The sequence below is a fragment of the Vulpes vulpes genome, chromosome 5 (genome assembly GCF_048418805.1).
Source record: "Vulpes vulpes isolate BD-2025 chromosome 5, VulVul3, whole genome shotgun sequence".
In the NCBI taxonomy this organism is placed as follows: domain Eukaryota; kingdom Metazoa; phylum Chordata; class Mammalia; order Carnivora; family Canidae; genus Vulpes; species Vulpes vulpes.
Window position 1 is genome coordinate 25,762,501 of NC_132784.1, and position 24,875 is coordinate 25,787,375.

General features: G+C 37.7%; 1 protein-coding gene across 1 annotated transcript in view; it reads left to right on the top strand.

Moving 5' to 3' along the window:
* The window catches only part of ARHGAP15 (Rho GTPase activating protein 15), a 608,203-nt gene that overhangs the window by 531,931 nt on the left and 51,397 nt on the right, over nt 1-24,875 (top strand). The window contains exon 13 of the mRNA XM_072757649.1: nt 16,081-16,186. Coding sequence (XP_072613750.1) covers nt 16,081-16,186 — 106 coding nt within the window. The remainder of the gene's footprint in view (nt 1-16,080; nt 16,187-24,875) is intronic.

The following is a 24,875-nucleotide window of genomic DNA, read 5'->3' on the forward strand; positions in this document are numbered from 1 at the left end:
ATGAATATCAGCTTATTTTTTTCACTTAGAAATATTACCATGAAGTCTCATCCTTGAACTAGCGCTATGTTTGTAGGTTTTATTTTCCACTCTTCAGAGGTTCAGTCTAATAAGCAATATAATACCCTAAGAAATGATTTGATGGAGGAAGAATCAGAGATTAAAATATGGAACCAAAATATATTTACATGCAAGGCCCCACAGGATGAGCCATCTTTCTTCAAGTTGGAAATACGTCGTCCCGTGACCTGTGGGACTTGAGTCTTCTGTCCTCTCCGTGCAAACACCCTACTACACCCAACATTTTGAGCTACGCGAAGGAAACATCACACTCAGACTTTGCTTTCTTGAGTCTGGACTGTATTCACGAAGAAAAAGATTAACTGCAGCAGAAATACCTAGAAGAAAGTCTAGTACATTATTTTCCTAGATATAGTTTCATCTGTGAAAATAGCATATCGTCTTTCAAACCTTTCAAACGACGAAAGGTTATCATCTGTACCAACAGAGAATTATTTTTATTATCAAGATAGCATATATTCATTATGGAAAATTTGGAAAATGCATTTTGAAAATGAGAGGCAATCATCCATACTCCTGTGAGTCAAAGAGAACTCAATGGTTAATATTTTGATATGCTTTCTACTAGTCTTTTTAATTAACTGCTTAGTAAAGATATATAGTTATATGGGATCTAAGCAATTGTACAAATACATTTTAAAATATCTCTTCTAACAAATTACAAAAATGATAAGTATTTATTGAGGCTAAGTAAAAAGAAGAAAATTAAAATCACTTTAAATTTCATCACCATATTTTAGGGTATTTCCTTTTGACCTATTTGCCTGGCATTTTTGAGGCTAACTTGAACAGAAAAGTAAAAAGAAGAAAATTAAAATCACTCTAAATTTCATTTACCGTATTTTGGGGTATTTCCTTTTGACCTGTTTGCTTAGCATTTTTCTCTCTAGCTTACTTAATTCTTAAAACATACGTAACATTGGAAAATTCATATACAATTCCTATTATTGCTTGATTTTTTTCAGTCTTTATCACTTTAACGATCCCCAGACTCAGTTTTTTCAACACAATTATTATAGACACAAAGCTTGTTTACCAAAGAATCATAGCAAGGGGAGTAAACACTCTGCTCTTCTCTGAAGCTTTGCTTTTTAAGAGGGGAAGAAAAGTCTTGTTTAGTAACTCTCCAGTGCAATGTTCTAATAATGGTGTTTGCTAGCAAGTGCCAGAACTGAATAGCACCAGAACCATTTTAAATGGTCATCATATGTCCCCAAAGCGTTCACCTGAACTGTGAAGAGAGGACCCCTCTTGGTCTGAGAATGAAATCAAAGCCAAAGAGAAATAATCAAATGGTGCCTTCTGAGTTTTGGGTCCAAACCAAATAGATACTTACTTTTGTTTATAATGTCTCTATTTTTGAGTTACAAAATTTGATTCATCACTCAGTAGGCTTATATAAGCCTTCCAGTAAACTTTTCAAGAAAGCAGTGCTATTATAAATCTCCGCATGGATGAGAATGTCTTTCTGTTGTTTTAACATGCAAAAGATAATATGAGTGTGCGCACAGTTTGGGACCACAATTTTTCCCCCCTATAAACAGTAGATACTGCTTTGTTTTACTTTAGAATTAAGGGAAATAAGTCTTGGGAAAGCCTGGATATTTACTTATTTTGTCTTCTTTTTGTTCGAATATTTGTAGGATTATACTTGATCTTTATCACTTCAAAGTTTTGCCAAAATACATCAAGATAGTGTCTATACTCAGTAGTGGTTTCTTAGAATCTGGCCATCATTTTAAATACTGAGCTAGTTTTTTATTCACAGAATTTTTAAAGAAATTTTGTCCTTGATTGTTGTATATTTTTCAAATGTTCTGGTTTCTCCCTCAAGTATACTTATAAATCGTAGACAATCTCTCAATTCTCTAACTTCCAACATGTCTTTTTCCTATCATTTTTTTTTTGGTCTCCATATTCTGGGGAGCTTCTCTAGTTTGTCATCCGTATCACTGACCTAATTTTTCTGCAATTAAAAAAAAATTCTTTTGCATTTTTAGCTTTCCACACTGTCTTTCTTCACTATCTATCTCATCATCTTATCCTAGTATTTTTCCATTATACCCTATTGTCTTCTTATGGTCTGCTGCTTCTCTTTTTGTTAGAATTCTTGATGTTTCAAATTCTATTGAAGATGCTAAATAGTTTCCTTTTTGTCTCCTGGACATTGTGAAAGTTCTGCTCTTCTGAGCATTGTTCTCTTATCTGAAATGAGTGTTCTTAAAGGTCATGCATGGTTGTAAATTTTGTTGTATTTACTCATCTCAAAGGTGGAAATGTAACCAATACTTGCGCATCCTGCCTTTTACCTTCTGTTTCACTTTGAGTCAAATCTGTGTCTTGGAGCTATACCAAGACAACAAATTGATAATCATAGCTCTTACATTAAATCTTACCTAGCATATTTAGTATCTGATGGCCCTGCCATCCTGATATTGAATCCCCCCACACACACTATATTCCTTAACTCGCTACATTCTAAAAGATGAAAAACATAAATAAAACATTAGAATTCCAAGAATTGATTCCTAACAGAATTTTCACCAGTCTCTGTCCCTCCTATGTTTTACACGGGACCACAGTTTCTATTGTGATACGTGCCATTATTAGAGTATCCTTTCTGCCTTCCATCCTCAAACTCCTCAGTTCTCTTTGAAAACTGCTATCTCCAAATTACTACAGGGGGGGAATAAAAGAAGTCCTGATCAAACTCAGAAGGGGAGAGGACTGGTGAGAAAGGAAAGAAGGAAAACATTCACACTACTCAATAGCATTAGCTTTGTAGAAAAGAAAGTGTTAGGGGGCGCCTGGATGGCTCAGTTGGTTGAAAATCTGGCTTTGATCTCAGCTCAGGTCTTGATCTCAGGGCCATGAGTTCAAGCCCTACACTGGGCTCCATGCTGGGCGTGGAGTCTACTTTAAAAAAAAAAAAAAAAGAGTGCTGTCCAGTGTTTTAGGTTGGCATAAAAATCTGAAAATTTCAGTTGAAATCCTACAGTTGAAGAAAGATAAGGATCTTTCTGTTTCCAGAAAGTCAAGCTCTCTGAGTCAATAGCACCATAGCGCAGGTGGTCCCCCCCCCCCCCCCCGCGCTAATTTTTCCAATTAAATTCAATCTGCCTTGAAGGAAATTATTCTTAATTCTTTGACACCATGTTGATCATAAGTTTCTGTTTATTGTAAGAATTCTAGTCTATTTTCTTTGTATTCAAACATAGTGACAGGTTTCGAGAGGTGGTTAGGTGTTAGCAACGAGATGCCACTTTAAAAACCAAAAGTCAAGATTTGCATCACCTTTTTTTAGAGGACATCACATTGAAAGTTTGCATTCAAATTATCCCTTGGAGTGTGACCTCTGCCTATGACTTCTTTACATTTGCGTCTTTACCTGGAAATGGTAACAGGCCTGAGAGGAGGATATTATTTTTAGTCCTGCCACTTGCAAGGCCCTTTGAACTTCTAAGAAGATGCTTAGAATCACAAAATGTAAATCAATCATTTATCATAATGATAGATTTCAAAGTATTATATTTCCATTTGGGGAATTTTTTTTTCATTATCTAAATTACACCTTGGTTCTTTATAAAAAGAATCTTGGAGTTTACATCATAGGAAAAAAAAAAGTTTCTATTGGCTTGAATTGCCGGTAAGGTGGTGTGTGAATGGCCTCAAGTTATACATTTGCAGAGGAAATATCATCCAGATGCTCAAGTCTTAGTTTCTTGGCAGACAACTAGGAACCACATCGAAACTGAGTCTAAAATCTTTTAACAAAGGAATTCCACATTCTCTTACCTTTGGAACGGACATTAATTAAGAGAAACAGTCATATCCCCTGTGATCAGAGTTTAACTACTATTAATCAGAGTTCACCACACAATTAACACTTTGAACTGATTAGCAAATGGAAATCATAGCAAGAAATTTTGAGGTTAGATTAGCAAGTGGACGGATTCTCTTACCCAACTCACTGTACCTCATCTTTTAAAAGAAAAAAAATTAAGCACTCCAGTCATAACGAACTGGGCAGATTTTGTTTTTGGTGAGGTGTTTGCCGTTACATATTGCACATAATGTATGGCACTGTTAGGAGGAAAAAATTGGAGTCAAAGTGGCTGGAAAGTTAGGTCTGCTCTGTAGCACTGTGAGATTGTTGACATCTGCCGAGGTTGGAGCGCTCAGTAAGCAGGAAATGGGGTGTCACTCTGAGTGGTAGTTTACCATTATCCTGGCATCCTAATGAAGTGTCTGCAGTGCACAGAGCTTCTGGATGGCATCTTAACGCACGGCTAAGCAAAAGCACTTCTCTCCCTGTCACTGTCATCCATCTGCCTGCACCCTACTGTAGCCAATGGGATGGAACCATGCTACAATGTGCTATAAGCCATTTAGAGTTGCACATTGCATAATCAGTCCCATCAAATATGTAAAAAATGGCTATTATTGGTTATTTTCCTCAAACTCTGGCACCTGGAGTTTGATACATTAAAGTTAAACTTTCCGAGTGCTGTTTATGCTATTAATTCCACTTTCCTCCTACTATCTAAATGGGAATGAGTTGCATCCTCATTCTCTTAAGTCCTGTTAATGGACTGAAAGAGTTGTATGAATATTCATTAAAAAAAACTTCACTGTACATCACACTTGGTGAATTCATCAATTTACAATATAATGGAATGGTCATTTTTCTTTGAGATAACCATTTTTAAGAAAAGGACAAAAAAAAAAATAAATCAAGTTGAATCCCAGATTGGTTGCTTTCATCTTCGAGCACATTATTTAGTTTGCAGTGATTGTTTGGGGTCTTTCAATAGCTCTCTTTAAAGACACAGTGCATTTCATCAAGTGCGTGTACATTTTTAAGCTAGTTTTGTCCAAACTGATGATTCATTTGGGTGCTTCAATATTACCTCCGGTGAAATTCACATGCAGTGGAAGGGGAACTGTCTGTTATTAGGTGGCGTAAGTATAGTAAGGTGTGTGTAATTCTCCAGAAACTTCTAGAAGGTTCGTGTAGGGTCCTCCAGACATGGCCCTCAAGGCAGCTGGGCCCTCATGGCAAGAACTGAAGTAGTGAGATGGCCACAGAGTTGAGAAGGAGCTTTCTGTAATAGGCGGGTGCAACAGGAATCTGCCAAATTAGAGGTGTGTGTGTGTGGGGGGGGGGGTTGGGGTTGGATAAACAAGAGGCCATCACATAATTCGGTTGCATCAGGAATTTTTTTTCACAGACATTAAAACTATGGTAAACATAACAGCGGGGAGGCTTGCACTGCAGCACAGTGGGAAGCTTAAAGCGCCTGCCCGCCTGTGCCTGGCTCCAACCACTGCTAGAAGTCTCCGACTTTCATTAGCACTCAACTGATTCACCCAGATTCCCCAGAAAAGGAGAAAAATCCAAGCAGCCAAGCCCCTGGCTAATTATTGTAAACGCTCCCAGGTTACAGGATTTGGGAGGCAATAATGGCAGGAAAATGTTGAACCAGAACAAAAGAGTCCCCCTGAAATAGAAGAAGCAAGAGCTGGGTTTGTTGTTTGTCTGTTTGTTTTAAATCGGTGTAGCCTTTGATTTGATTGGTAAGGCAGTGTGTGGGAATACTGGACCACCCCTTTACAATGAAATTTTAGGTGACTGAGCCAAAGTGTGTGCCACTCATTTTGAGCAGTAAAAAGTACAGGTTCATCTCACAAATGACCTTCCCCAACCCACCCCCCTCCTGCAAGTGGCACCCGAATGTATGCAAGCATGTCTCACAGGTCCCTGAAACAGAAACTGTTTCCTCTGGAAGAAATTTGTAATAATTCAAAAATCAGTGTCTAGCCCAATGTAACCAGGGCGGCAAACTAATGTACATCACTGCAAAATACTGCACATCAGGCTAAAGTTTTTATGCCACCCCTTAACAAATGGAGTCATTTGAGGAAGAAAAATACTGTTTTTATCAAAGGGACAGTGGTCTGCTATTGATACCCATAAACATTTAAAATGGTGCTTTTTTTTTTTTAATGGAGTGATAGGTGTTTATTTTTGCTAAATCCAGCCTTGGGAATCTGGTTTCTTCAATCATATCCCCCCAGCTGCTGTCAGCATTACAGCACATCGGCTTTCCTTCATGTGCGAATATTTCTCCAGACTCATTTGCAAAAGAGTCGAAGCGATATTAAAACACCACATCCAAACCTCCTTTAAACACACAAAGAAATGGGAAAACACATCAGAACTAGACCATTGAGAAAATCCTCCTTTCAAATTTACTGTTTGCTTCACATGCTAGTATAAAATATCCCACAAAGTCCCGTTTGTGATCCATTTGAAACAATCTTGATTTGCTTAAATTGTCACATTCTTCTTGCACATTTCTTCCTAAATGCAAAAATGGCAAGGACTTCTCCTCCCTCTTCATTATAAAAGTGCAGAATTTCTGGCTTGTTTATTCCTAATGGAACACTTGAGAAAGAAGAAAATATATAAATATCTCTTTCAGAAGATTAGTTGTCTCAATCTTTTTAAAAGAGAGGATTTGCTCATTTCTTCCCCCATGGTAAACAACTTGGGCTTTTCATTGTAATTTTCCATTGTCAAATTAATGCATTTCACTTTGCCAACTTGGTCCCATGGTTCTAAAACATTGTACCTTTTAATATCCTTATTTCTTCTGTAAAATATATTAATGTGTATCATTAGGACATAGACAAGGATAGAACCTAAGCATCTTTTTAAACAGATTTATTGGAGTTGGAGGAAACTTCTACTCCACTGTCACTTAGTAAAAACAAAGTCTGAAAAAAACTCGCAATCCAACAAAATAAAAGTATATTTTATTCCCCATGAGACCACAGTTCCAAGCTAAGGATTTCAAGAAAGAAAAGGTGTGTTTTTGAGGCTCTCAAATCAAGCATCAGAAATTTTGTTTGATCTACTGGTAAATATTCTATTGACAAGGTCAGGAACAGAGAAAGTCTGGCCGCCAAGACAGAAAAGAGAATAAGCATTTAAAACAACAACAAAAACAACAACAAAAGTCGACAGTTTATCAACTTCAATTTCTAAAAGTACTGTGCAGTCCCTTTACAGAATGTAGAGGAAAGTCCCCTAACTATAATGAAAGTATGTCCCGATGTTCACCTACCACATATATAGTTCTTCAAAAATTATATTAAGGATATTAATGAAAAATGGCTAATATTTTCAAGAAACTATAAAGAGAGAGAAAGAGAGAGATGGAGAGCAAAGCAAGCTGTGGCAAAAAACCTGGGCTCAGCAGCTTTCTGGGGGAAATGGTGAAATGTGACTATGTGATTTATAATGAGAAAAGGTATCTACAACATACAATTTTCTACCTAGCTGCAAATAATAATTCATAGTGATGTCCCTTCCAGATAAAAGACCTTTGCTATGTAGGACCCATGTGGTAAAATGATCATGATAAATGTCAGACCAGTGCAGGTAACGGCTTTACAAACCATTAAGATTAGCTGGCTCTTTTTTCCGATGATAACAGTAACCATGCTGTGACTCTATGTGGTAATAATATCTCAGTCCTGATAAATGCCAGAGCCAGGCAGAGGTGTTTATCATTCCCAGTTCAGAAATGCTGACTAAAGTTACCACATGTTGCCTGTTTTTCTTCTTTTACAATAGTCTCACAATTAAAAAAAAAAAAAAAAGCTGAATCATAAAATTATTTTATTCCCTATTTCTTAAAGGATTTTGATGCTTGTGGCTATTAACTCTCTCCTGTTCTTGGTGTCACTGCATGGCCAAGTCAGATGGGCTGGCTGAGAAAACAGTTCACCATACTAACCACTCTCTCCTTTTCAGAAGTCTTCTGCTCAAAATGAATAGTTATGGATATGCTTTTAAATATATATATAGATATCTGTTAAATATATATATATTTGATCTAAAATACTGGGGGAAATATTTCTTAATTCATATTTTATTTAATTGTGTGACAAGTCCTAGTTGTTTTTAAAAGTGAGATTTTTTAAATCCCCTATAAATTGAATTTACCTACCAATGGAAAGTGGTAGACACATATTCAAAACTTCAAGTCTAGAAAAGTATTTGTAGGATTTCTACCCTTAAGAAAGTACACAACGATAATGCTTAATATAAATAGCTGCTTGAATACTTGAAAAGGATTACTGGTTTATGATTAGAAAGGTGTCAAATGACTCAAAATGGTAACCTGTGTGTGTGTGTGTGTGTGTGTGTGTGTGTGTGTTTAAAGCTTGTAAAAGCAGATATGCTTGAATAAGTATAGTTTAAAGAAAATTCTCACAGGAGAACTGAATTTCAAAGAAATAAACTAGTGAGCTTTATTTTCTCAGCACAGACTATTGCCTGAGGATGAATTAGTATCATTTGTAAGTTACAGAAATATACTTGGCCACCATGACACCTCCAAAATTACTTTGGAAATAAGAAATTCTAGGGAGGACAATACAATCATGCTTTTCCCATAAAGATTGCTACTGGGGTGTCAGCCATTGCTTTACTCTTCAATTCAGACAAAGAGGGGCGATGCTGCAAAACTGAGGAAGGGGTGTTTAAGAGATAGCATTAGATTGGTGAATTTTAGGAAATGCTTCATCCCAAAACTGGTTGCACAAAAGCAATAATACCCTTTATTAAAAGTAACTATTAAAACTTCAGTACTTTTTCCAAAATATTCCTCCTTCAATATGAGGGCAATGTACCTGAAGTCCCTAGAATAACATGGATATAGTCACATGGGAAGAAAAAGGGGGGTTTTATTACTTTCCTGAATGTATTTGGAGGAATGTTAAGAATATATAAAGAAGTCAAGAATAATCATTCTAAGGCCTTCAGGAAGTGACTAAATAAAATTTTACATTCATTGACTTAGTATTAAATACATTTCTTAGTCATTTTGAATTTTTTTGGTTTAATGAGCTGACACATCAGAAGCATTTTAACAATCAATGTAGAGAATCCCTTCAGCCAGAAGAAACATAAACTTCACTGATACCTATATTATGATATGTCTTAAATTTAATGACATATTTTGTATTGTATCTGCCTCCATGGATTGTCAAATGACAGGAGACAGGGATCAACGTTGTATCTGCCAGTGGTTGCACATAGCTCCTAATTAATATTTTTTCTTTAACCATGTATGTATTCAATACTCTAAAAAATTATTTAAGAACTAGGTTTTTTTTTCATTTCCTAATTAATTTCTTAAATTTTCTAATTGTTCATTGCCAGAGAGTAGGAGTAGAAGTGGAAAGAATTTGAGGTTGCGCTTAACAAGATTAGTCTTGCTCCTAACAGCATGCTCTGGATGGCCTGCCTCTTCCTGAACAGGGACAAGAAATGGCTTCTAGAAATGACGCTAGCCATTATGCTGAAGTTTTCCCTGCAGGTTAGGGAATCCATGGACTTATGGCAATGAATTGGCCTAAGTATTTTCATTACTGACATTTATTAGCTATGGTGAGTTATTTCATCTTTAAAACTCTTCCTAAAAGCCTTCTTTATTCAAAAATCACACAAAATATTATTATCTCCTAGAAGGAGAAACTGAATACAAGTGTACCAGAAAGGCGATTCATTCTAATTCTCAGGTGATCCACACTAGAGAAAGAAAGAGTTCTTACCTGAGTCAGGTAGATTCAGTTCCTACTGTGTCCTTCCGGTCCTGCAAATCACACACGTCTGTTCTCAGTCTGAGCTGTTTTGACATAGATTATCAACACCTAAAGTGAAATTTACTAGGAATCTGCAGGCATTGAGAATATGCATTCCTTTTAATTAAATATAAAAGAAGTCTTTTCTGGTTTAGAGGGGCATTGGAGTGGGGTGCGTGAAATCTTGACAAATTGTGAATTACCAACCACAGATTAAACTGAAGACCGTGGTTATTCCCAGTTTATGATATAATGACACTTCTATTTATGATGCATTATACCTACTTTTGAATTATGACCAAACACTCATTGATAATGGACAATCTTCTATGTATATACAAAGCTATCACATATTGTGGGATGTTCTTGTTTATAGGAAAGGGTACTGAAGATTAAAATTTATGGCTTCATATGATTTTGGAAACAGCTTTGAACTATGAGCAATCATGTGCCAGGGCCGATAGAGAGGATGATTCAAAAGAAAGATCTTAATGTGAAGTGGACTTACATTTAATGAACACTAACTATCTGTGCATTGATGTGCACTGAAACGTTCAATTCTATAAACAATCTTAGGAGGTATGGGCTTTTTGGCATTTTTAAGGCATAGGAAACATTAAGAGTTCAAGCAACACATCGTAGGTTGCCCCAAATCAAATTAGCAGAACAAGAATTCTCACCTAGTTCTTTCAGACTCCTTCATGATATATGAATTCTCTTAATTCATAACATGAGTTTGAAATATATGTCTATTTGTACCTACTTATGAGTCCTGAATTTGCCCCCAGTTGTTTCTCCCTAAAGTAAATGTAAGTTATTTAAAGAAATGTATCAGGCAAATGTCATGACTTGGATGATTCCTCAACATCTAACTCCAGTTTTATAATTAAAGGCATATTCTCAATGATTTGTACTCAGCTGCAGGGTACGATAACAAATAAAGTGTTATCTGAAGATACTCAATTCTCCTATAAGCCAGGGCAGTCTGACCTAAATTCTGAAATGGTCATGATACAAAAAAAGCATAAATTGAATAGAAACTCAATTGTTTTCTTTCAAATATGGCCCTACTGTATATGTGGCTACCATTTTTTTCATACAGGATGCGTTATACATTCCAGAATAACATTCAGAAGCAAAACAGCTGTGATAATGCTGATCTTTTTAAAACAAAGGGATGCAGTTGTCCTTTAAGAATTACAGATAAATAAATGAATGGTACTACCAATATGTTGGCTGCTGAGAGCATTTGGTCTCTTCTTCCACTGGGTGAATCTACATAACAATGAAGAATTAATTTTGGAATATGATTTAACATGCGGCTATAAATAAGTTAAGAATAATAAATGTGTGGATGATAAGGCCAGAAAAGTGTCCAGGGGTCATCAGATCCAGAGTACTGCACTACAAAGAACTCTTTCTATCCTTGTACAACTTTATCTTATCTCTTTGCAGAAAGGCATTTGGTTGTAAATGTCCTTGTTTTAGTAGCAACATTTCATGCAGATAAATGTAAATGTAACTATCGTAAACTATATTTTAAAGAAAAATGTGCCCTTAAAACCATGAATCAGTGCAAAACTATAAAGCTATATCCTTATCATAACATTATAGGTTATTTCACATCATGTAAGAGCTGTTACTTCTCTAAGTAGCTTGGAGTTGTTTATGAAGAAGCTCATTTACAACAAAGTTTGGTATAGTTTGGGAATCTGGGGCCAGGTGAGTAAAGAATCAGCATTAGGAAGATGGTTTACTATCTTAACATATAAATGCATATTATAGGTATTTTTACATCGACATTCTTTGCCATCCAATAGTGGTAAGCCTGAAGCACTACAGAAAGATTTTGTGCTCAGAGATGAGGTTATGTTCACAGCTTAGAGACTGGCAAGGCAGTTGGGATATGGATGGAGCACTAAAACAAATGTATTAAAAACCATAAAGTATATACAAAAATAAGTCATAAGGGAACAGGTTTAGGAGTAAATGTGAGAGAAAGGGAGAATTATGGAGTTTCTCATTATTGGAAAGATTTTTTTTTTTTTTATTGGAAAGATTTTGTGTAAGTCTCACAATTTACTTAAGAGATTCTCCAATTCTCTGTAAGGAAGAAATTCTCCCCCTCCCAGAAGTCATAGTGTAAAAAAGTCAGAGATATCTCAGAGTCTTCTCAAAACTCTCAATACTTCATAATAATGAGAAACCATATGCTGAAGGAGAAATATTAATAGAAAATGCTGTCTTTCAGATGCTCACTGAATCAATTGAAGACAGTTGACACATCTTTAGTAAGCTGTATATGAATCTTAGCTCATTAACCAGTCCTGTATTATGTATGCGGATTCCAATTCCTCATCTGACACATCAATAAACCAGATCTGAAAAGGTGTCATTTCGGTTTTAATATATCCAATTGTATTTTTAGATGTTCCTCCACTTAGAAGTGTTTGTGTTACTTCCTGATTTTACAAGCTATGGAAGAATGGGTGTGGTAATGATTTGAATGGGAAACCACTGCTTTCCTATAACCTTTTCAAAGATTTTGTTCTGATTACGTTGTAAGGAAAGTAAATTTCTCTTCCTTAGCATTATTTCAGCTCTCTCTAAACCATCAGTTCCCCCTTTAGTCCCTAAATAGAACTTCACCACAAACTTGTGTGTACCACTACTCAATTGCACAATTTCTCAAGTATGTGTGAAACTAGAGAGGGAGAGAAAAAATATTTTTATAGAGAGCCTTCATGTACAAGGTTTCTTATAGGCAGATATGGGAACCACCATACACTTTTTTTTTTTTTTTTTTTTTTTTTACCATACACTTTTATAAGGATTCTTAAATGTGACTGAACTGCTCGCCTATCAGATCATCAGTCTCTGGTGATCACAAAGTACCTATCTAGTGTTTTGTGAAATGTCAGGCCACCAGAGCAATTGTACTGTCACCAACTGACACCAACTCAGTTCAAGTATTGACAACTGCATTTGGAATGGTCACTGCAACCAGAAAGAATGCTTATTGCTAAAAATAAAAGGTGACCCAGACCTAGACTGGGCCTCAAAAAAGGGAGGGTGAGAAAAGGTGTGAATGTTTATAGAGTTCTTACTTTTTACTGGTCACTGTGCGAGGTATATTACGTACTATCTTGTTTAATCCCTGAAACTGGCCTTTTAGATATTACTCAAAGAAAGTGGGAAATTTGTCCAAGGCCACATAGTTAATAAAAAACTGTTACAGAACTCAAACCAAAGGCTATTAATTCCAGTCCATGCTCATGTCTTTCGTTCATTCGCTAATTCTTTCTTCATCCACCTAACCCGGTATACGCCGGTAATAGCTGCCTAGCTTTACAGGAAAACTTCCAGCTAAATGGGAGAATTTAACAGGCATTCAACCCATAGAAATACCATGTGTAACATCGTGTGGATAGAATGTCCTAAGTGCAAGGCAACACAGGAGAGAGAGAACTCACTCTGTCTGGGGAAGTTCATAGTTCTTTTACTTAGTGGTGAAACAAACTTAGTAGTTTTTTGTTTTTTGTTTTCAAACTTAGTAGTTTTAATTTCTGCACAAGCACCATGGCAATGACCTTGCATAAATTGAGCAATCCCCAATCTTTCTTCTTAAACCTGAGTCATATGTTCCCTAAAACTGAGGTTTGCTGGATGTAGCCATTTAGACCACTCTCCACTTATCGTTTCTCAAACTTAATTTATGGCTACTACTTCTGTAATCCCCGGTGTCAACTTTTCAGAGTTTTCCCTTTTTCGGAAGCTCTGGCATTGACCTGACCATTGCAGATGAGAGATTGCAGTGAAACTAGAAAGATTTCCTCTCTTCTCCCAACATCATCTTTATTGCTTGAACCAAGTGGTTCGCTCCCAGGTAAATTGTACTACTAGCATCATGCCAAACCATGCAGAATGTATTCACCTTGTGAATGCAGACATGTACGCATATGTATTTGTATATGTCTATGCGTATATATGTGTGGATTTATACATAATCATGGGTGTGTGGTATTAGCTTCAGGTGACTAGAACGGGGTATCCAAGTATTCCTAAGAGCTTTGCCCTGGACATACTATGCCAATTTCCCTCTCATCTTTATTGAGTCGTTTTACTTATTTTTCTGAGTTTGTTACATCCCATAAGATCCAACTGGTCCTAAGAAGCATCACATTGTCTTACCATCATTAAGCTACAAAGGGGCTCTCTATCCTTTTGGCAGAAAGATTTTATCTGCTGTCTGCTATGATGTTGCAACTGGATTTTCTTTCTCTTTCTCTTTCTTTTCTTTCTTTCTTTCTTTCTTTCTTTCTTTCTTTCTTTCTTTCTCTTTCTTCTTTTTTAATTTCTCTCTCTCCCTCCCTTTGTCTCTTTCATTTGCAGTTGTCCAATCCATATTATGCTGGAACTCCTCTAAGAATAACTGCAATTTTGAAAGCTCTAACTGTGGGAGGCATTATTTATAGGCCTTTGTGGTTTTGGGAGGAAGAAGAAAAGTTTCCAAGGCAGAGTTCTACTAGGAAGATTGCCCCCCACTCCACTTTAGCCAAATACCATCTTTTGCAGGATATTTTCCTATAATTCCTTATTAGAAGTTTCTTTTGCAACAGTGTATTTAAAAACTGTCATTTTCTGAACCAACTCTTCCTTACCTCACTATATAAAGTTTATATACCTAATAATGGGTGATAATGAATTGGACTTTCGAGAGCACATTGTATTAGGAATTGTGTTTGGTTTTAGTATCAGAGACTCGTCTTCCAAGGCTTTGGTACACACGAGCTGGTTTTCTTACCTTAAAGGAACTCAGAGAGACAGTAAAGGACTGGTCTGACTGCCCCACAGATTCAGGGAGGTTCCTTTTAGCTGTGTGTTCCACTACACATCCAAATGGATGATACACCATTCCATCTACATTCTGAGGAGCAGAAAGGTAAAACGGCTAAAAAAGCTAAATCAGCTCCCTGCACATGGCCTCACCAGAAGTTCCATCCATCACTTTGACTAAAGTTTCTGTGGCAGGATGTGATCACACGGTCACATGTGAAACTAGAGGAGAAGAGAATGAATATTGGGTGAGTGTGTACCTAACGTATTACCCACATATATCGCCTTTTCCAACAGTGACCTCTTAAGGATCACCAGGAGTTCTGTGTTAGAGATTAGAGATAGGATATAGAAAGGAAAGGTACCTAAGTCAGTGTATATCAAGTGTTTAAGTTCAATAAATAATTACAGTTCCAAGTCCTGGTTAAAATTATGGTGAGATGAATTCTCTAGGTGCTAAGTAAATCAATTCTTATTATGCAATCCATGCCCATAAAGGAAACAAAATGAGGGAAAGCAATCTATGTGGTATGTAGTTTTAAACAACTTCCTATTTTTTTACGTGTATATGACTAGGTATTATGCTTTCAATTTTTATTTTTTGCACTTTCTTATTTTATAGCAAAAGCAAAATGTGTTAGGGAGAAAAGATAGCACAGAGTAATAAAGAAGATTATTTCCCCTCCACAAAATCAAGTGAACAATAGAATATTGGTAATTGAATCACGCTGTGTGTCCTCAACTGTTCGTTTTCTATTGCTGCTATAACAAATTATCACAAACTCAGTGGCTTCAGACAACACTAATTTATTATCTTACATTCCTGGAGGTCAGAAGTCTGAAATCATCTTCACTGGGCAGAAATCGAGGTGTAGACCTGTGCTCCTTCTGGGGGCTCTCTTTCCTTGCCTCTTCCAGTTATTAGAGGCTGTCTTCACTCCTTAGCCGATAGCCCTTCGTCACATAGCCATTTATCCTTCTGCTTCCATTGCCACATCATCTTTTCTCTCTGACTCTGATCTTCCTGCTTTTCTCTTAACCACCTTTGTCATTATACTGTGCCCACTCAGATAATCCAGAATAATCTCCCCATCGCAGAGTCTCTAATTGAATCACATCGGCAAAGTCCCTTTGGCCATAGAAGGCAACATACTTGCAGGTTTCAGAGATTAGGGCATGGACATCTTTGGAAAGCCATTCTTCATCCTACCACATCTTATAAAATAGTAAAGCATTTATAAAACTGATTCAATACCTGATCTTAACAAGAGGATTATGTCAAAGCCACACTGTTGCTGCTTCATATTACTATGATCTACATCAGAGCCAAAATAAAGAAACTCCATGATAATGATGTTGAATACACTGATTCTCTTTGGCTACTGATTAGGACTTTAAGATGTTAAGTCTTTGTCCAAAATTCTCCTAAGAAAATGCCCTCTTGCATTTAGGAAATCTCATTCTTTTCTAACATTCCTTTTATTTGTTAAACTTTTTTTTTTCCAGAAAAGCAAGACTATAACACAAGAATTGAAACTATAAAGTCTCTTGTGCAAAAACTCCCTCCACCAAATCGTGACACCATGAAAATCCTGTTTGGACATCTAACTAAGTAAGTTGAAAGAGTTTCTGGTTGTATCATCATATTCTCATTTCTTACATAAGCAGTATTTAACTTCAAATCTCTATGACAAGATTTTCCAAAAGTATGTATCTCAAATTTTCCCCTTAGCCAATCTAAGTCTTCCTACAGAAGCTGGAGAATGTACAAGAGGTAGGAAGGAGAACCTACAAAAGGAACTTCTAAAATAATTTATTTTTCCTGATCTTTTCAACGAGTAGATATTTGCTGATTCATTGACATAACCTGACCCAGAGCCCTAGGATGGATTGTCTTTACTTCATTATCTAGTATAATGGGAAGAGCATGAAATAATTCAGACATGAGTGCAGAACATAGCCTCATCGTGTACAAAGTGCTATGACCACAAATAAGTTACTTACACTGTCTAAAATCAATTTGCTCGTTTGTAAAACGTTGATTCAGATTGGTAAGGTGCCATCCATGTAAAAAGCTAAGGGAAGAGTATGAAGGCAGAGAAAAAGCACGTGAAAGACAGAGAAGCCGACAGAGCTTGATGTATCTGAAAAACAGAAAGCAGGCCGGGATGGCTAGGGCTTAACGAACTAGGGGGGTGGTAGTGGTAGGAGGTAAGGTCATAGTGGTAGACTGACTGGTGTCAGATCACATAGGTTCTTGTGGGCCTCAGTGAGAGATTTGGATTGTATTCTAAGTACAATTACCAACCATAAAGAGTGCTGAATTGAGGGAGTATAAAAGATCACTCTGACCCATGGAGAGAACAGATTGCAAAATGGAAGCAGGGAGACCACCAGCCATGGAAGTCCAGACCAGAGGTAATGATAGCTTACGTGAAGTCCTTAAAGAGATATATTGGCGATGGGTCAGGGTGGATCTGCTGCTGGTCAGAGTGCAGATGAAAAAGGAAAGGAGAAATCAAGTGTACCTTGTTGGGTTTGGCCTTAGGCAAGTGAACAAATGGTAGTACTTACACAGATGGGTTGAATCGGAAGAGCGGACTGGAAAGCTCCATTTTGGACATGTTAAGTTCCAAATGACTGTTACTCATTTGCTCTCTTAACACCTTCTTCTGATAAAGCAGAGTGCACTACAAGTGATGAGGTTTTAGCTTTCACCATATACCTATAGTAATGTTGAAGCCTGATAGAGTGTCAAACAGATCGGACAGTTTTGCTTTTGTGAGATTAAATCTCCTTAATCACCTATTCCTTGGGTGATTATTGAACTAATCCTGTAAATTCAATACATGTAATTGCACACACACAAAATTTAACCAACGGTGGTGCAAATAGATTAATAAATGAAATTTGCCTACTGGTTACTCTGAGCCTTCTGAGCAGAAGTAACCAATGTTTTTGTGTATATGTGTATACGCACATAAACATATGTGTATATGATTATTATTGCGTTACAGTTTATCATACTGTACATTTAGTTCTGAAGTATTTTGCAAAATACTTCATGGAAAGTCTCCCATTTCATTAGACAGATTTATGTGATTCTCTCTAATGATGACATAGTATTCCACAGTATGGATAGTCCATAATTCGCTTAATCAGTCACTGCATTAGGGAACATGCTTAATCTAATCCATTATATAAGTTTCTTTCTTATTTTACCCCAGAGGAGAACCTGTGCCAAAGTTCATACCATTCCTTATTGCTCGAATGTCCCTTCTTATCACCTCTCCATACTGGCTATCATAGAAAACCCAGTGAAAGGATATTGGGCTTTAAAGAAATAGAGAAAGAGTTCTAGAGTCAAATACTTGTTCTATACTTTACTCCTCTTATGATCTCAAGAACATAAAACCAGATTAAATAATATCAGCCATAGCTTGTGGTCATGAGAATTAAATGAGATAATGCATGTATGTAAAATGCCTGGCTGGAGGTAAACATTCCTCAAATGTAAATTATTTTCCCTTAGGATCCAGACATATCATGAAAGGGGTTTCAAGTTTCAAGTAAATACTGGAGTGCTTATGCCAGTAACTTTAACTGGACAAAGTCATAAAACAAATGGAAAAGCATACTATTTAATGCTATGCAATACCTAGTCTTGGAGACCTTGAGAAATATCCATTACTCAATCTCAATTATTCCCTTTTGTTCCCCCCAACTGAAATGAACAGCTAGAAAAAGAAAAAAAAATAGTGTCCACTAAATCCTCCTTTAAAACAAAATAGAAACACAGAGAAAATCCATCCAATTGAAAACCTCAGAAGGATGAGAATCCTCCCCACTTCTACCACACCATCCCATTATTATATCACTTTCACAGCATTCACCTTGTAAGACTTTTCATTATAAATGGAGAGAAGAGTGTGATTTGCTAGTCACCAACCTTTCTTGAGTGGTGTGACCATATTCCACCCTGTACTGATTTATAAACAGGGTTTAATTAAGCACAAGTGTGTGCACATGATTATATCTTGTTAATCATTTTTTGCTAAGTTTTTGTTAAACAGCCAATTGTGGCATGTCATGAAAGCCTGAGAAGACTAAATAAGAAGATTGTTTAGCAGGAATTTAAAAATATTCATGTTTGAAAGAATCATTAGAATGTTTTCCTTAGTCTTGATGCATTTGGTAGTTCTTCAGAAAATCCACCGTCAACACTTGTATGTAGTGTTTATTTCAAATTGTTGCAAATATATATTTTTTGAAGTTTGTTTAGTGAGGGTCAGAGAATGTAATGAAGTGCCAAAAATTCCACTTGACCTATGTACTCTCTAGCTCTAGCCAACAGAAGAGAACTCCATTTTTGCACAGCACTGAATTAAACATCCCCTTGAAAGCAGAGCAACTACCAACTGAGAGCGCTTAATACAGCACGATTGGACAACAGGGTGGATGCCAGTCTTGTCCGCAAAAGTCAGAAATTTTAAAGGGTTGTGATAACATTAAGTATAAGATTACACAATGGCTGCACCAGCTGAATAGTCTCAGAGTCCAGAGTCTTCATTCTTGATCTAACTCAAGGTCAAGTTCTATGCGTCTGCTGTGATAACATGAAACCAGAAATTCAGAATAAGCTATCATCTCAAAATGCCATCAACCAGAAACCTTTATTAAGAGCCACTTTCACAAATTGACATTACAGTGATAAGTACTGTAAGGTCCCGTAGTACCTTCTGAATCATCACATAAACGACAAGTTCTGTCTCTGTAAAGTATGTGTCCAGTGCATTTTCTTTTAGCCTGCTTCTTTGGAAAGGCAAAGTGAAGATGAAGTTAATGAGGAAGGAGGACCTGGAAAGATAAGGGTTAGTTGCTGATGGACAGTAGTCGGAGATTAAAAGCCAGGCAAAGGAGTTACATAAGCAATAGAGAACCATTGAAACTTTATCTATGGGACATTTGCATGATGTGCCCAGAGTTTATGAAAAGCATCCAACAAAAGAGGGTAGGGTGAACAAGATAGAAGGAGAAAAGAACCCAGGAGGCTACATGGAAGTTGTAGTTGGATTAGAGTGATGAACATCAAGTGGAAATAAATAGCCTAAATCTTGAGAATTTTCAGAGGAAATTTCTAAACAATTATTTTTTTTATTTCTCTCATTTCTTTATCCCCATATCCAGCCATCCATGGAGTTAAGTCTCAGGTTTCAATGTTGGGGATTGTGAAAAGAGTCCCTTGGACAGTGATAATAACGATGATAATAAAGCAAAAGGAGATATTGTGGAGAAGAGTTCACCCTTTACTCTATTTTGCAAATATAAATAGGGAGTTGAGGTTATTGAAAACTAATTAAATAGGATGAATCTCATTTTGTCAGATGTGTATTGAATCAAGCTTTTTATATGCTGCTAGTTAGAATGTACCAACCAGCATGGTGGGAAAGACATATCTGTCTTCATGTCTTTTGGGCCAGTCATTGTAAGTCATGAGGGAGGCCTTTTATGCAGACAAAATTATTTATGCCAGCCATATTTGCACTGGTAGACACTTGGAAACAACCTAAGTGTCCACTGACTGGGGAAGGTTTTACACAACATGATAAATGATATCAGCGTACTGAAATGTGGTTCATAGCTAATTGTTGTTGTTGTTTTTAAAGTCAGGGATACAATATCTTATATACTCCAAAAGAATCTAACTACAAATATGTGGAACATTTGTGCAACTGGAAAAGACCAAAATTTTTGTTGAGATGTTAATGTTTCTTTCCTAGAGTTCCCCCCCCCCCACCATGTATCGCCATTGGTATAGAAGTATATTGGTATATTGGTATAAAAGGCAATATTGAGGTTAAGAAAACAGGTAAAGAGGGATCCCTGGGTGGCGCAGCGGTTTGGCGCCTGCCTTTGGCCCAGGGTGCGATCCTGGAGACCCGGGATCGAATCCCACGTCGGGCTCCTGGTGCATGGAGCCTGCTTCTCCCTCTGCCTGTGTCTCTGCCTCTCTCTCTCTCTCTCTCTGTGACTATAATAAATAAATAAATAAATAAATAAATAAATAAATAAATAAATAAATAAAAGAAAACAGGTAAAGAGAGCAGATATTGGAGTTAGGCAGACCTGAATATGAGTCTTGGCTCTACCACTTATGGAAGGTGTAACTTTGAACAACTCACTTTCATTTTCTCATCGGTAAACTGGGGTTCATCACAGAACCTCTTTCTCTGGTGAGGGCTAAACGAATAGTTTTTTAAAGAATCTCCTACAGTACCTGTCACTTATCATATTCTAGATAAACATTCTACATTAACATGTATCTTTTTCATAGTGAGAGAAATAGAAGATAATTTTTAGTGAAATGAATCTGGAACAGTTGCACAAGCTGGGTTCCCAAATATCCTGGCTTCCAGAAAATGTTTTGTCCCACCACAGAATCTTTTTGGAAAACCTAAGTCCCCATCCTGGGCTGACTTCAGCCAGTTTCCCCTGGTCTCAGTGAGGCTGATTTCACTTGTTTGGCAAAACACATGACACCTCACACCAATCTCTTGTGAAGTGCCCAGACCAACTCCACCCTGTCCCTAACTCTCCATCAACTTGATCTGCATCTTGTCCCATGTTCTCAGATCGAACTCTTCTTCCCATCACAATGGTGGCTCGCTAAGATCATCTACTCTACCTTGACTCTTAGGCATGTGTGAGGAGGTTGGAAATAGGGCACAGGTCTTCTGTGCTTCTTGTCCAGAGCCTTCCCTGTTACAGGAGTTTCCAAAGGACAAATCTCTTGCCTCGTAGTCTTACTTATCACAATGATTCTCACACTGAGAGTTTCCTGCCAGACAGCACAGCACACTGGCTTCGTGGGAACCTGGTAAGTGAGATATGTTGAAGCCAGTAAGGCCTTATCCAGTGCCTCAAACACCCTGTGGAAATACTCCCAGAATTCCATCAGCTACATATCTACCTGACATGTAGCACTGATCTCTCAAAGTCCTGGCATTCCTGTTGCCATTACCATGAGTCAGGTGTTCTAGCGATCGCTGCAGTCTTCTCCCACACATTTATTTCCAGGATAAAAAAAGTTACTGAACCTCACCGAAAATTTAGGGCTAAATACAAAAGTATTTCGGCCAAGCCAAATTGAACTCATTAGCCAGATTACCTCTGTGGCGTGACTTTTGGAAGCCAAAACAATCTCAAATTTTTGAGTGGGGAGCACATGAAAGAACATTCAATCTCCAGGTAGGTGTACATTGTCCAGGGAAAGTCAAATGTCTGAGAAAAGGATGGCCATTAGACATGACGAATGACATCATAGCTCTCACTGATTTTGCAAAAACAGCTTTGGAAGAATATATTTGCTGCAGACTTGAGATGCAAGTAAATATTCTTATAGGAGACTCGCACTTGGTAAAATAGGTTGAGAAGAAAGCTACAAAATCTTCCCTTTTGCATCAACTCTGAGAAAATCGCCCAGCTGTTCGTAGAATTCCAAGGTGAAGGAATGATACGGCTGAAGAGACAAAGCTCATGGAAGCCTGCCAGCCGAATGCCTTCTTGAAAGGCGAAGCTGTTGAGCTGTGGCTATTTTGTGAGAGTAAACTGATATTTAAAGCTTCTCTGTGGTCTTCATGGGTGTTAAATAAAATATTCCACAAAAGCGTGTCAGAGGCAACTCAAATGATGACGACCCAGAAATGCAAGAGTTGTAGGAGGAAACACTGGTGAGGAAAGAATTCACCCATCCTGACTTTTTTAAAATGGTACTGCCAGCATGTCTGATATTTGGAGGAGGGAAAAATGACACACAGCTAAAGAATGAACTGGAAAGCCCAGGAGCTCTCGCCCTTCTCTCTGGTCTTCAAGAGCAATGCTGGTGAAGCTCTGCGCCTCCCGTCAGGCCTCCGACTGCGCAGCTCTGGTGTGCTTTGGAGCAGGCTGTGTTTTTCTGTGCTGTCTTCTGGCACTCCACCCTTTTTCTGTACACTTTGGTCGCTCACCCAACCATAATACCTGATAGCCAACGACTTGCAGGCCATGGGTATTTTTACTGGAAAATGAGGAACCTGTACAAATTGTTATTTTCTTTTTTCTCTCTCTTTTTTTCTCCCCCCCCCCCTTTTTTTTTCCTGAGGGACAAGGGCTGCAAGTCGTTTGAAATAAGCCAGAAGCCTAATAGCTCCTTTGCTTGTGTATTTGAAATGGCACCCTAATCACTTTGAAGAGCTAATGTACTTCCTATGGGCCTGAAATTTCTCAACTGGACTCCCGTGGCAGAATTTGGCCTGGTAGTTAAGAAAATTAATTACTCTGATCGTGAGGATGAAGCAATAGTTCCCAACTCCCTGTAGTAATCATTAAAATGTCATCTACTTAGGAGACATCTTGGCACAGGATTTATAAGGTTTGTGAGCTGGGGACTAAGGTTCAATGATCCTTCCAGTGGTGGATCCTTGTTTTGGAGGAAGGCTTTGGGAGATAAGGTTTTTAAGACAGCAGTGAAATTATTATTGTACATCTTTTAATTTAACATTTGAATGGTAACATTAGCCACTGAATAATAGGAAACAAAGCAAAACCTAAAATGATTACTGCCCATCTATCACTGTGTTCTCTGTGGTTAGTGGTTGGTCCACCTCACGGGGGTATTTCCCTCATAAGAGGTAAATTTTTTAAGTTTTAAGTCCCACCCTTCTCCACTGTGAATCTTGGCCTTTTACCTAATGGAAAGAAACAGGGATCTGGAATCAGAAGACATAGGCTCAAGTCCCAACCTCAGCCCTTAGAAACTACAACATTAAGAAAACCTTTTAATGTCTTTAATCCTCCCTTTCGGTCATGTGTGAAAAAGGTCAAAAAAATTCACACTTATGAAAATGTCATCTGTGAAATCCTATCTGTCCATTCTTTTTGGAAGTCTTAAATGAGCTCCCACAATATTCCAGGCACTGGACTGATTCGTAGGTTGGCCAGTTATGGCCTGCCCTTAAGCTACATATAGCCCGCCACCTGTTTTTGTTAATAAAGTTTTATTGGAACACATACACACATGTTTATGTATAGCCAAAGGCTGCTTTCATGCAAGAGTCAGATAATTGTGACAAGTTGCACAGGGATAAAAATATTTACTATCTGACCCTTTACAGGAAAAGTTTGATGACCCCTCAACTCAATACTAGAGGCATAAAGAGGACTCCTATCCTCACTTCTCCTGTGGTCTCCTGCCATAGATAAATTAGTAAACAATTGCCATAAATATGTTGCAAAATAGCCACGGTGACACTATGAGAGCACCAAACGGGAACTGGAATTTAGCCTAAAGAAACCAAAGAATGCCTCCCAGAGGAGATGGCATGGGCTATCTTTGAAGATGTCAGTTTGGCAGACAGTAGGCCTGCTACAAGCAGGGTACTAAGTACGGAGATGTGTAGAGGAGGAGAACAGTGGTGTGTGTGGTGAAGAAATAGTGAATAAGAGATGTAGCAGAACATAAGCCCAGAATGTAGTGAACTAGAGCTAACTCATGAAAAACCTTTCGCAGGCTTTGTTGAGGAATTTGAAATTCATTCTGTAGACATTAGGTAAATCACGGAAGGGTCAGAAGCAGGGAGATTTCTATTTATAAAGATCACAGTCTTTAGAAGTGTGAAGGACAGCCTGTAGGAGGGCAACTCTAGAGATAGTGAAACCAGTTTTGCGGGTCCAAGCTAGAGATCCCAAACTAGGAAGGTGACAGGAGGATGGATGCAAGAGGCACAGAGGAGGTGGATTCAATAGGACATGCTCACCAAGGGTATGCAATAGGTTAGGAAGGGAGGATTCCCAGGTTTTGAACTAGCTGAGTGGTGATACCCTCAACCCACATAGAGGAAAAGCATAAAATTAGAAGCATGAAAGAAGTTGAAAGTTTGGGGATGTGATGTGAGATTCTTTACACTTCATTAGCAAATTCCATTTGAGGATAAGCAATGTCTGTTGGGAATTAGGAAAGGTGATTGAGATCTAAGTATGAATTTGGGAGTCATCAGTTTAAAGATGGTAATGGGGTAAGGTCATGAATAACCCCAAGGGACAGAGTGAAGCCAGAAGGGTACTGAGGACAGATTCCTGGGGTTATATAACATTGAAGGAGTGGCCAGAGGAAGACACCGGGGAAAGAGTCTGAGAATGGCACACATGGTGACAGAAAACTTGGCAAGAGCAGAGATATTATATTTTGTGGTTGAGATTATTACTTCTCCACAGGAGATCTAGTAAATTCTCATGGTAACAGGACATTGGGTAGAATTTCTGGT